This window comes from Mitosporidium daphniae (genome assembly GCF_000760515.2).
Source record: "Mitosporidium daphniae strain UGP3 chromosome Unknown contig-139, whole genome shotgun sequence".
Taxonomy (NCBI): Eukaryota; Fungi; Microsporidia; genus Mitosporidium; species Mitosporidium daphniae.
In genome coordinates this window covers 1-10,752 of record NW_013546690.1, presented here as the reverse complement: position 1 = coordinate 10,752, position 10,752 = coordinate 1, and the positions used below count along the sequence as shown (strand labels likewise).

General features: G+C 40.1%; 7 protein-coding genes across 7 annotated transcripts; 4 read left to right on the top strand and 3 right to left on the bottom strand.

Annotated features, from left to right (window-relative positions):
- On the bottom strand, nucleotides 1-884 carry DI09_139p70 (uncharacterized protein; the record flags this gene model as incomplete). Its single annotated transcript, XM_013383738.1, has 1 exon — nucleotides 1-884. A coding segment is annotated over one exon (884 nt), but the record flags the coding sequence as incomplete, so codon positions are not given.
- A 79-nt stretch (nucleotides 885-963) lies between these two features.
- DI09_139p60 (putative eukaryotic initiation factor) lies at nucleotides 964-1,587 on the top strand (the record flags this gene model as incomplete). The annotated part of the gene is made up of 1 exon (XM_013383737.1): nucleotides 964-1,587. The coding sequence occupies one exon, from the start codon at nucleotides 964-966 to the stop codon at nucleotides 1,585-1,587; it is 624 nt and encodes a 207-aa protein (XP_013239191.1).
- An 877-nt stretch (nucleotides 1,588-2,464) lies between these two features.
- On the top strand, nucleotides 2,465-3,251 carry DI09_139p50 (Bud32 protein kinase; the record flags this gene model as incomplete). Its single annotated transcript, XM_013383736.1, is given in 3 exon segments — nucleotides 2,465-2,840; nucleotides 2,856-2,971; nucleotides 3,003-3,251. The coding sequence occupies 3 exon segments, from the start codon at nucleotides 2,465-2,467 to the stop codon at nucleotides 3,249-3,251; spliced, it is 741 nt and encodes a 246-aa protein (XP_013239190.1).
- Nucleotides 3,252-3,807: 556 nt separating this feature from the next.
- Nucleotides 3,808-5,379, bottom strand: DI09_139p40 (DnaJ-domain-containing protein; the record flags this gene model as incomplete). The annotated part of the gene is made up of 1 exon (XM_013383735.1): nucleotides 3,808-5,379. The coding sequence occupies one exon, from the start codon at nucleotides 5,377-5,379 to the stop codon at nucleotides 3,808-3,810; it is 1,572 nt and encodes a 523-aa protein (XP_013239189.1).
- A 153-nt stretch (nucleotides 5,380-5,532) lies between these two features.
- DI09_139p30 (malate dehydrogenase) lies at nucleotides 5,533-6,607 on the top strand (the record flags this gene model as incomplete). Its single annotated transcript, XM_013383734.1, has 3 exons — nucleotides 5,533-5,912; nucleotides 5,941-6,042; nucleotides 6,070-6,607. 3 exons carry the CDS (start codon nucleotides 5,533-5,535, stop codon nucleotides 6,605-6,607), a joined length of 1,020 nt encoding a protein of 339 aa, XP_013239188.1.
- Nucleotides 6,608-6,657: 50 nt separating this feature from the next.
- DI09_139p20 (Zn-dependent alcohol dehydrogenase) lies at nucleotides 6,658-7,586 on the bottom strand (the record flags this gene model as incomplete). The annotated part of the gene is made up of 2 exons (XM_013383733.1): nucleotides 6,658-7,288; nucleotides 7,315-7,586. 2 exons carry the CDS (start codon nucleotides 7,584-7,586, stop codon nucleotides 6,658-6,660), a joined length of 903 nt encoding a protein of 300 aa, XP_013239187.1.
- A 1,742-nt stretch (nucleotides 7,587-9,328) lies between these two features.
- On the top strand, nucleotides 9,329-10,629 carry DI09_139p10 (cold-induced CIPK; the record flags this gene model as incomplete). Its single annotated transcript, XM_013383732.1, has 3 exons — nucleotides 9,329-9,459; nucleotides 9,508-10,101; nucleotides 10,179-10,629. 3 exons carry the CDS (start codon nucleotides 9,329-9,331, stop codon nucleotides 10,627-10,629), a joined length of 1,176 nt encoding a protein of 391 aa, XP_013239186.1.
- Nucleotides 10,630-10,752: the final 123 nt, after the last annotated feature.

Below are 10,752 nucleotides of genomic sequence, written 5' to 3'. Positions count from 1 at the left end.
CGAGCGAGCGCTTTTGATAATGCCAAGCAAAACTCACAAGCAGCGAAGCAAACAAAAAAATCAGCAAGATTTGGGATCGATTTACACAGAAAGGATATGCCTTGATAACGTGTGCCAAAAATTGCATTTTGAACATGTTTTCGGGGTTCCCGTCTAGAAAAAACAAGTGCTGTCTTACCATTGATGCCACCTTGCTTGCTTGATAAGATATCGATTTTGGAACACAAGGGGAATGCATTAATTTTGCAAAAATGCATCACATTGCCGTTGATTTTTTTTACCACCTTGCTGCGGTGGTCAATTTGCGTCAATACGGAGGAATCGATGTTAGATAGGTTCAGAAGATCGTTCAATGAAATTAGATCAGCAGGCGAACAAAGATCAAAGGGAATCCAAGACAAAGTGTCTCCGCCGGCGTTCGAGTATATCCTGACAAATTGCAGCGCAGGGTAAAAAGGCTCCGTAAACACAATGGGGTAGATGACGGCCTCGTTGGATTTTACCGATTCGTGTAGAAAATCAAGAAACTTGCAAATTTTGAGAATCTTGGAGTGGTTTGCTAGCGGTCTACAAATTGAACGCCATTTAAAATACCATAGAACACTCAAAATAAGAAACAAAATTATTTGAACCAAAAGAATGTCCGGAAAAGAGCATTCAACCAGTGCTGTGTGAAAAGCAGCCAACAACGCTACAACGAGCATTTCACAAACCACAACTCTATGAGAAAAATCTGGATGCGTCACTAGCTCATGCACAAATTTGCATGCCAATGAGGTAAACGCACGGATGTTCCCGTTCGAATACTGCGGTTTGGAGAGCACGCTTTTGCGAACTGCTACAGAAATTGATTGAAATCTCCTGTGCAGATCAACATTGTTCATTAAAATTAAACCTCAGGCAAGCCAAAGTAAATGTTTGAATTTAATTTGAAAATTTTTATTCAAAGCTAATTGGCTTCAAATGACTTTGTTGTGTATCGAGAAAAATTTGGATTCAACCGGTTCAGGCACCCCGTCCCTGACGAGTGAGGCGGCAAAACAATCCTATCCATTGAAATATCCTTGGACCATGTATTATGATACACCTAATAAACGCACTACCCAGGAAAATTACAACACCAATCTACAGGCTCTTGCGACGGTTGATTATGTTTACACAGCTTGCTACATGATACAAAACATTCCAGATGCTTCTGAACTGCCTAGTGGCACCAGTCTTTCGTTTTTCAGATCCGATATTAAGCCCTCTTGGGAAGATTCACACAACGCCAATGGTGGCAAATGGACTTGCTCCATTCATAAAGATGGCTCGAAAAAGATTTCAAAACTATGGAAAGATGCCATCTTCAGCTGCATCGGGAGCGAGTATGAACACCCGGAAACCATCAACGGGGTTGTCTTGAGCATTCGACAGAAAACCGATAGAATCGCCTTTTGGATTTCCGATGCCTCGCACGACGATGCGCTGAAGCATATTGCAAGCTTCATCAAAACTTATCTCGAGCTTCCCGCTGACTTTACCTTATCGTTCCAACTGCATGCCGATGCCCTCAAAGGGAACTCCAGAGATCATTTGATTTTTTAAGTTCAGTAAAATAGTTACATTGAAGTTTATTGTCCGTAAAAATTTCAAGCATTTTTTCCACTTGTTCGTTCGGGAAACGCTCATCGCACTCCTCTATGATCTAGGGGTTAGGGTCCAAGAAAACTACCATGTGCAGTTCAATGATCGACTTTGGTAAAAAGTTTATCATTTGAAGGCGCTCGCTTTTAGTCAACGCAAACAGGGAAAGTTTAGATAAATATGCCGATATCTTCTGGGGATCCTGGCCAATTGAAGGGGTCGTTTCCAAGTACTGTSGGGTCTAAATCTCAAAATGCACACAAAATACCTCAAATTCAATGGTAAGCACATTCTGGGGGCCCAGGTCCCGAATATTCTCGCTTCTTTTTGCATTCCTAAACCGAGATTCCCGCAAGTTTTTTTGAGCCACAAGATGGCCATGCACCTCAAAGTTTGATAGCAGAGACTCGCATTCATTTAGGATTTCCATTTAAGAATTTAAAATTCAGCTCGAAACTTGCGAACCCCTAACCCTAAACCACATGCTGGAGCATATCGTTTCGTGGTAAATGCGAGTGTATGGCCACGGTATCGCAAATTATGCCATGTATCGAGCCCTATGACGCGGCAGCTATAATTGGACCGATTTTTTGGAAAGAAAATCGATCAATGCGGGATGTAGCGCCGGAAAGGCAAAAATATAGTGCGGATAAACAAATTCAGCTCGCTCGACAGCCGCAATTGCTAAAACGGCGATTTATTCGACGCCTTAATATCAAGACTCCTCGACGCACAAAGTGTTTTTGCTTGCAACAGATAGCCTTGATAACGGCAGTACAAAAGCTATCTTTTTGCAATAAAAGCAACCGTTTCGGTTGAATGTTTTTACATTTTTTAAATGGCTACTCTGCTAAGCCAAGGGGCCGAAGCAAAGATCTTTCTATATCTTACTGGGCCTAGTTCGTCTCAAAAAATGGAAGGGAAGCCAAATAAACTGCCTCTCGGACCTTTTGCTGGAGATTTCCCTGCCATAATGAAACATCGGTTTACTAAAACTTGGAGAAATCCTGCCCTCGATTTTAGGCTAAGAAAAGCTAGGCATAAGCAAGAGGTGGGATGCATGGTAAAGGCCTTCGAGGGAAATCTTCCTGTCCCTCGAATTTTAGGTCAAGATCCGGATGAAATGGTTATTTGGACCGAGTACATTGAAGGCGAAACCCTAAAGTCATCCCTTACTTCTGGATTCCTTAATGCTTCTGACGGTCATTTTCCAAGTTTTTATTGATTAGTTCTTTACATTTTCCCGCAAATAGGGACCATAGTGGCCAAACTACATGATTTGAATATTATCCACGAAGACCTGACGTCGTCCAACATGATGATCAGGAAAGAGGACAAAAAACTGGTAATTTCCTCTCCCTTTCCTCTTATTGTAGTTTCTGATTGATTTTGGTCTTTCTCATATCAGTCTCTCCATGGAGGACAAAGCAGTGGATCTGTACGTTTTGGAGAGAGCGTTTATAGCAACGCATCCGATGTTGCAAGACAAAATCCAGCTCATATTAGATAGCTATTTTGCACACACAAAAAACTCAAAGCCAGTGTTGAAGCAGCTGGAAACAGGTAGTTTAGTTTTATTAAATGCAGTTCGGGCCAGGGGACGTAAACGTACCATGGTGGGGTGACGAGTTCAATAAAGCTATACAGGCCCATAAGCATAATGATTGTACATACAAAGGGGAATGTCGTCGATTGTGGGGATGGTCGTTGACAAGGGAGAATAAAAGACTGATCGCGCATCGCCGTTGACAGGGGGACAGTAGCTAAAAATATCATCGAGCGATACTTTTGGATCTTCTGAAAACACAAAAATCGAGGTGGCTGGTGGCGTCATTAGCAGCATGTACCCCACATGGAAAATCACAAGACAAAGGAGCGCCACAATCACATATGTGGGGAGAGTAATGCACCAAATCCTATGATGAGAAAAAAGATCAACCCCACTTGCTTGGATAATATGTTATTCCTATGGCGTCAAAGAAGTATGAGGGAACATACGCAAAGACAAGCACACCGGCAAACGACACAAATGAAATCAGGTAAAGCGCAAATCCGTAAAACTCCAGTGAATTCTGCGGATTATCCATGGCCACTTGGAAATGATTTAAAAATTAACCCCCCCCCCCATTTGACGTTTGCGGCAGCAGCACACATGGTCGTATGTTTGAAAATTTCCTTAATTTATTTAAAAGCTTGATGGCCGGATTTTTTCAAGTGCTGGAATAGAGAATTTCTGGAAGGAAATGAAGATCTACAGGTGTGACAAATGTGCGCGGCCGACTTTTCAGCATCGCGTTTTTTCTTGGCATTTTTTGTTTTCTTTTGGCAAGGTTGAGGAGCAGAGGTGGATTTTGGCTTTATTTTGGGGGGCTTCTGGCCTTTGCCCCACACCGAGACTTCATTTTCATCTGAAGAAATACACAATGAATCTAAGGCTTCCAAGGCAGCTTCTTCCGCGCTTTCAACGGCTTTAGCCATATTATCGTCTGATAAACTGAAGCAATAATCGAAAGAGCTCTCTGATTCTTCCAACGAAAGATATCCATTATTGCCATCGCCCATGGTACTTTTCGAATCGATCGAGCTCTCATCACTAGAGAGGTTTAATTCGTCATCTAGCGCTTCAGCATCGGTTTCGCTTAAATTTACATCTTCATCTTCATCTTCGCACACATTGGATCTTGTTTGTTTGAGATACGATTTCCACCTATCTTCGTCCTTTAAAATTTTCTTTTTCAGCTGAAACGCATTCTTTTGATGCTTCTTGGACTTTTCATGGTTGTTCCATTGGCTTTCCGACTTGAAGCTCTTATTGCAGGCAATACATTGATGTATTTCTTCCTCTTCAGCTAAAGACGCCCCAGAATCTGAATCTGCATTTTCAGAAAGATATTCTTCGGCATACATTGCAAAATATGCCTCATAAGCGTCTTTCTCTTCTGTATTTCTCCAAAGGATTTCATCGTTTTGCTTCTTGTGTGCAGATGGGGCCTTGGATTCTTTTTGAGCTTTGGCCGATTTTGACGCCAATTTTTTTTCCGATTCTACTTTTAGCCAATGCTGATATCTGGGATCTCTTTTTTTAATAAAAAGAGCCAAAGACCTGATCGTGGTAATGTATTCCTTTTTCTTTTGGTCGGTTTCTTTTTTTCCCTCCTTCTCAACATAACGCCTGTGTCCCCGGTTTTCGTAGGTGCTATATGAGGCATAAGCTTGGTCCGAAAAGGATCTAACAGAATTGAAATGAGTCCATTTGTCATAGAATTGCTTGACAGATGGGATAAAGGGTGTGTTTGAGTCTCCGAATGATGTAATAGTGATTCTATCTGCTGATTTTTGAGCCTTCTTTAAAAGCTGATTCTCAAAAAACTCCATCTTCTGAAATAGGTCTCGGTAAACCGTGAAAAATCCATTTGCTTGATCCGAAAATCCCTTGAATGCGCTTCCAGGTGAAAAATAGGGCATTAGATCAGAAGTGTCAAGGAATTGGCTTTCATATCCTGTGTTTGTTTTAGAGGCGTGAAGAATTTGCTCCCTGTGCTGATCATACCACTTTCGTTCGTGTGGGTCACTGAGCACGCTATAGCAGTGTTGAAGATGTGCAAATTCATGGGTAGCTTCCTCTAATCTATGGCTGTTCTTATCTGGATGTAGTTGGAGTGCTTTCCGCTTATATGAGGATCGTATCTCTTCTATGGTGGAAGACCTTGGGGTCCCAAGCACCTCATAATAGCATTTGCTATTACTGAGCATCTTAAAATTAATTAGCTAGCTACAAATTATTAATTAATTAATTAGGGAAATAATTGTGCCACTAAATAGTCAATTGGTCTTTTCAAAATAAAATTTACAACTTCAACATGTGAAGCATGATATGATCTGCAATTAAATCATTGATTTGCCAAAATGCTAAGAAAGCTGTTTTCTAATTTTTCTCGTCAAATGGCAACAACATCTGCAATTCATGGGAAAAAGGTTGCTGTGATTGGCGCAGGCGGAGGGATAGGTCAACCCCTCTCCTTGCTTTTGAAAGGCACGCCATCAAGCATCTCCAAGCTCTCTTTGTACGATATATGCAATATGGGTATGGCTACAGATTTATCGCACATACCCACCCCTGTGGAGGTTAATGGATACTCTGGGGATGATAATCTGTTGGATGCCCTTAAAGGATGCGACATCGTTGTCATACCTGCAGGGGCTCCTCGAAAGCCAGGCATGACTAGAAGTGATCTTTTTAACATCAATGCTGGGATTGTTAAGAATCTGGCAGTTTCCTGTGCCAAGTAATTGGCTTCACCCATTTATCTTTAGATCATGCCCCAACGCACATATTTTGATCATTTCTAATCCTGTTAACTCGACGGTTCCCGTTGCCTATGAGACTATGAAGAATGCGGGAATTTCCAACCCAAGGTAAAAAGCGATCCATTGTTTTTTTAGCATATTTGGGATCACAACGCTCGATGTTATTAGAGCCGAAACTTTCATTGGCCAACTTAAGGGGCTCGATCCTACTTCTGTGAAAATCGATGTGATCGGTGGGCACTCGGGAAAGACCATAATTCCTGTGCTGTCATCATGCTCCGTTTGCTTTGATGACATTGGTAAAGAGGAAATTAAGAAGCTTATCGAGCGAATTCAATATGGCGGCGACGAGGTTATAAAGGCCAAAGACGGCGGTGGATCAGCAACCCTATCAATGGCGTTTGCCGCAAACAAGTTCATTCAGAACTTTATCAAGGCCTTAGACGGCCAAGGCGGAATAGTGGAGAGTACATTTGTTAAAACGCCAGAAGGCTCATCCGTATACCCGACCTCTTACTTTGCCGGTCCTGTTGAATTAGGTCCGAAGGGCATTTCCCGTGTTCTTCCCCTGCCAAAGCTCAATAGCTATGAAAAGGAGATGCTAGACATCGCTATACCCGAATTGAAGCAGAACATTGAACAGGGCATTAACTTTGCCCAGAGCAAATTATAAAAATTGCTGGAAATAAAATAAAAGTTTCCAAGTAACAATTCAATTTATTCTCAATTGTGCACCGTTAGTACTGCACGATATCTTATGGTTCCCTTTCGAACTTTTTCAATTGCCTCATTGACCTTGTCAATGCCAAATTCTTCGATAGTTGGGTAAATAGAGTGCGAATGAGCAAAGCTCAGCATCTCGGTCATGCCTTTTTTTCCAAGAATTAAAGAGGACATAATTTTTCTATTGAAAGAAACTAGCAAGGACGGAGTAAAGCCGATTTGCTTTGCAGGCAAGGCAACAAGGGTTAGAGACCCATCAAATTTTAATGTTGACAACAATCCATCGATAGATTCCAACCCATGGCTACTTGTGACAAGCAGATAATTGAAAGATAGGGCAAAATTTTCCAATTTATCTATCAAAATAAACGATTCAGCCCCCAAATCCTTTGCTTCCCGTTCTTTTCTAGGAGAATGAGATATTGCAGAAACACGATGACCTAATGCACGACTAAATTGAACAGCCAAATGGCCAAGGCCACCTATTCCAACAATCCCGACCGAAGAATTTTTCGGAATGCAACGTAAGGGAGAAAACACAGTTGCACCGGCGCACAATAGTGGAGCTGCTCGAGACAAATCCATCCCATCGGGGATTTCAATAGCATATTCCTCGTTTACCAAGACTTGTCTAGGAAGTGATGAAAGAAACATTACCTGGCATAACCACCATATGTGATGCTTCCATCAATAAATTTGTCAGAATAGGTAAACACCCGTTTAGAGCAGAGAGGGTCTTTATCTGCTTGGCAGTTGGTGCACGACCCGCAAGAATAAACCTGCGGCCCTACTCCGACAATCGAGCCTATGGGATGCTTGCTAGAGCCGGATCCTTCGGCAACTCGACCAATTATTTCATGGCCAGGAACAACAGGGTAAATTGACGAATTCCAGTCATTATCAATTACATGAATATCTTCAATTAACATGCGAGTATACCTGACCCGCAGATCCCGGAATAAAGGATATCAATGAGTACATCACTTGCAGTAATTTCCCGGGTCTCATAATCCCAAGGCTTTAGGGTATCTCCCTTATCAAGAGCGGCGTAGCAGGAAACCGAAACCGTACTAGGCGACATCAGTGCAATTGGCAAAAAGGGAAACTTTATTTTTCAATCTCGCTCCACATTTGGTACAATTTACACGGGCCCATTAAACACAGCCATGGTGCATTAAAAATTGCTTGCAATTTTTTTCTAAAAAGACCGGTTTAGATTAAATGTTGTAACTTTGGTTGACTTTAGGGTTTGATTGTGATTTCAGTGATAGTATATTCCAAGTGCATAAATAAACGATTTACATTGTCCATTACCGTCTTTGATAAATTATCGTTTTCATCTAACCCAAACTCTAAAATAAAATTTTGAGCGAGATTGAAGCAACTAGCAATTATTATAAGGAATATCTTTCAATTCTTCAACGAAATGGGGTAAATTCAACGAATGGTTTACAGTAGGATTCCCATGTGCATTATTTTAGCTTGTAAGAGCCTTTGCATAGATGCTGGAGCCCATTTTATTACAGAGGGCCTGATTCTCTCGCATTTATTTCCCCGAACTTCGTGTATTTAGCTAGAAGATCGTCAAGAAATTCCATGGTCTTATGGTTTCAATCAGCTCCAAATAGCCTACATTCGAGTCATAGCATATTCTTTACGGATTACTTTAATTCATCATGTATTTCGTCCTGAAAAGAGGCTCCTTAAGTTGATTTTTTTCATCAGCACTAGCATCAATTGAGGGGAAAACGAAAAGCGCAATCAAAGCTATCAGAAACAGGAGTTTTTCTGCGCCCATCGAAATGGAAAGTTTTCTAAAGGGCTCTTTAGAATGCTATTAAGACTTTTGTACCGGAAGGTTTGCGGCCACTGAGAATATCAATTCACTAGTTAAGAATAGGGTTAGTTCCATAGGCAAATTTAATTATCAAGTTGTTTTTTTGCGTATTTCATTGGCCAGATAATCAAGTGTATTCAAAGTGGTTAAAAATAAAAGTAAACTGATCAAGCACATGTACAATGTATTTTTGATACAACCAGATATATTATAAATGGTTGATGCACAGCAAAGCTACCTGTATTGCGAACAAAGAAAGAGTCGAAATGCATTATAGGTGTCATGGGTTAGGGGTTGCATAAGACTTCAAACAGGCTGCAGCATAGATGATTCTCAAACCTAAACTAAAAAAAACCCAATCCCAACATAACAACCTACCAAAATATCACCATTTCCACAAGAGTTTGAAAGAAAGTTAACCTCTGCCGCCTAATAGGCTTTGGGAGACATCTACAAGAACCCAGAAGAGCATCCATTATGGGTAAAACCTGACGTGACCTGGTCTGATTATCTAGCCAAAGCAAACATCGAAAAGTAATTACATGCTGCTGATTCGTCAGTTTATTTAGGGTTAGTTAAACATTACATGTGTCAGACTAGACTAGATCCACGCTGTGATTACCTGACTCCCAATGGCTATAGCCCTGTGTACAGCTTAAATCACAGAATATTCTAGCTAATTGTATCTTTTCCAGTGGTAGATGGTATTCTTGGTTTTTAGGTGTGTGGCTAATGGATTAATTATAATTCACACACCAATGTTAAATTTATTACACTTTAATAAAAACGCATGCGATTCAGGGTTAAAAGACGAATTTTTATTTTAACCGCGCAATGATCTTTTCTAATGGGTTGTTTCTGCTATTTCTCTGTCTATATAAGATTTCTGTAATCTCAACTGCAAACGATGAATTTCCCAATTTTCCGCCTAAAACAGGAGATGAAACTGAAAAAGTGACCCTAAAGTATGTGATAAAAGGAACTTTTTCTGAAATAACCTGTTCCGAAAATAGCGAAATACATTTGGCGCATCTGTTGCTGGATAAAATGTCTATTGATAAATATAGCCCAGACGTAGTAAAATCTATTGAAATGACGCAATCTAAGAAAGAAGAGCTGATGCGTGTAATAAAGGGAAATTTTCTCATTAAAGAGATTTCGAACGCGTACAAACCAGCTTTTACTGAAAGAGAATTTTCGATTCAAAACAGTCTTGTAGATAAAAGGATTGTTCGTGCTCATGGTAAGAGTAAAAATATGATATTTATGGAATATGTAAAAGGTTGCGATTTATTTAATAAGCCTCAATCTTGGAGAGACAATTTAAACATATTCGCTTATATTTTCAAAGAAATTGCTGAAGGTGTTAAATTTATGCATCAAAATGGGATTGTGCATGGGGACTTGAAGCCTGAAAATATTTTGGTATCAAAAAAAGGGGATGTTAAAATCGCAGATTTTGGTGGAGCTGTGGAGATCAAAAGAGCTAATGCCAAAGGTGCCAGAGGAACAGAAAGAACTGATTTGGGCGAAACCCCATATTCAATTGAAGAGTATTCTTTTATTATTACCGAAAAACTTGCTGCACCAGAGCTTATTGACCAAAAGTCTGTGAAGCCAAAAAATTTAAGGACATAGTTATCGGCAAAAAAAAGGTTACATCAGAATGGAGCACGCTAAATAGTGGAGAGTTAAATTTTGATCTCAAACTTGATGATTTTCCCACCAAAAAATCTGATGTCTTCTCCTTTGCAGCTACTGCTGTTAATTTCTTTCTAATTAAAAATGGAGCCAGGTACGACCGTAATTATTATGCTTTTAAAGATGAGCAAGAAATGGATCAAAGCTTACCTAGCAAATATGATGATATCCTTAATATACTAAAAAAATTTAATCTCAAGTTGGCCAACATCATTCATGAGGCTCTTGATCCATCTCCTGAGAAAAGACCCAATATTGAAGAAATCCTCGAATGTCTCAAAAATGCAGACTGTTGCACCGAAGATCAATTCAAAAAGTTTGCTGCAGAAGTTGAAGAGCCTAAAATGATTCCTTATAACAAACGATCTAATAATGATTCAGGAAACTCGGATTTTGAAAAAAATTTCGAAAAAAAGATTGCGATTATTCCTTAATAAAATTATCTTTTTAGGTGTTTGCCATGGGAATTGGCTTGAAAGGTCAAATTCTCTTTTCATGTGCACCTATAATTAAGTAGTCCATTTGGTGCTCTATTAGCAGTTTCGAAGCATTGTTGG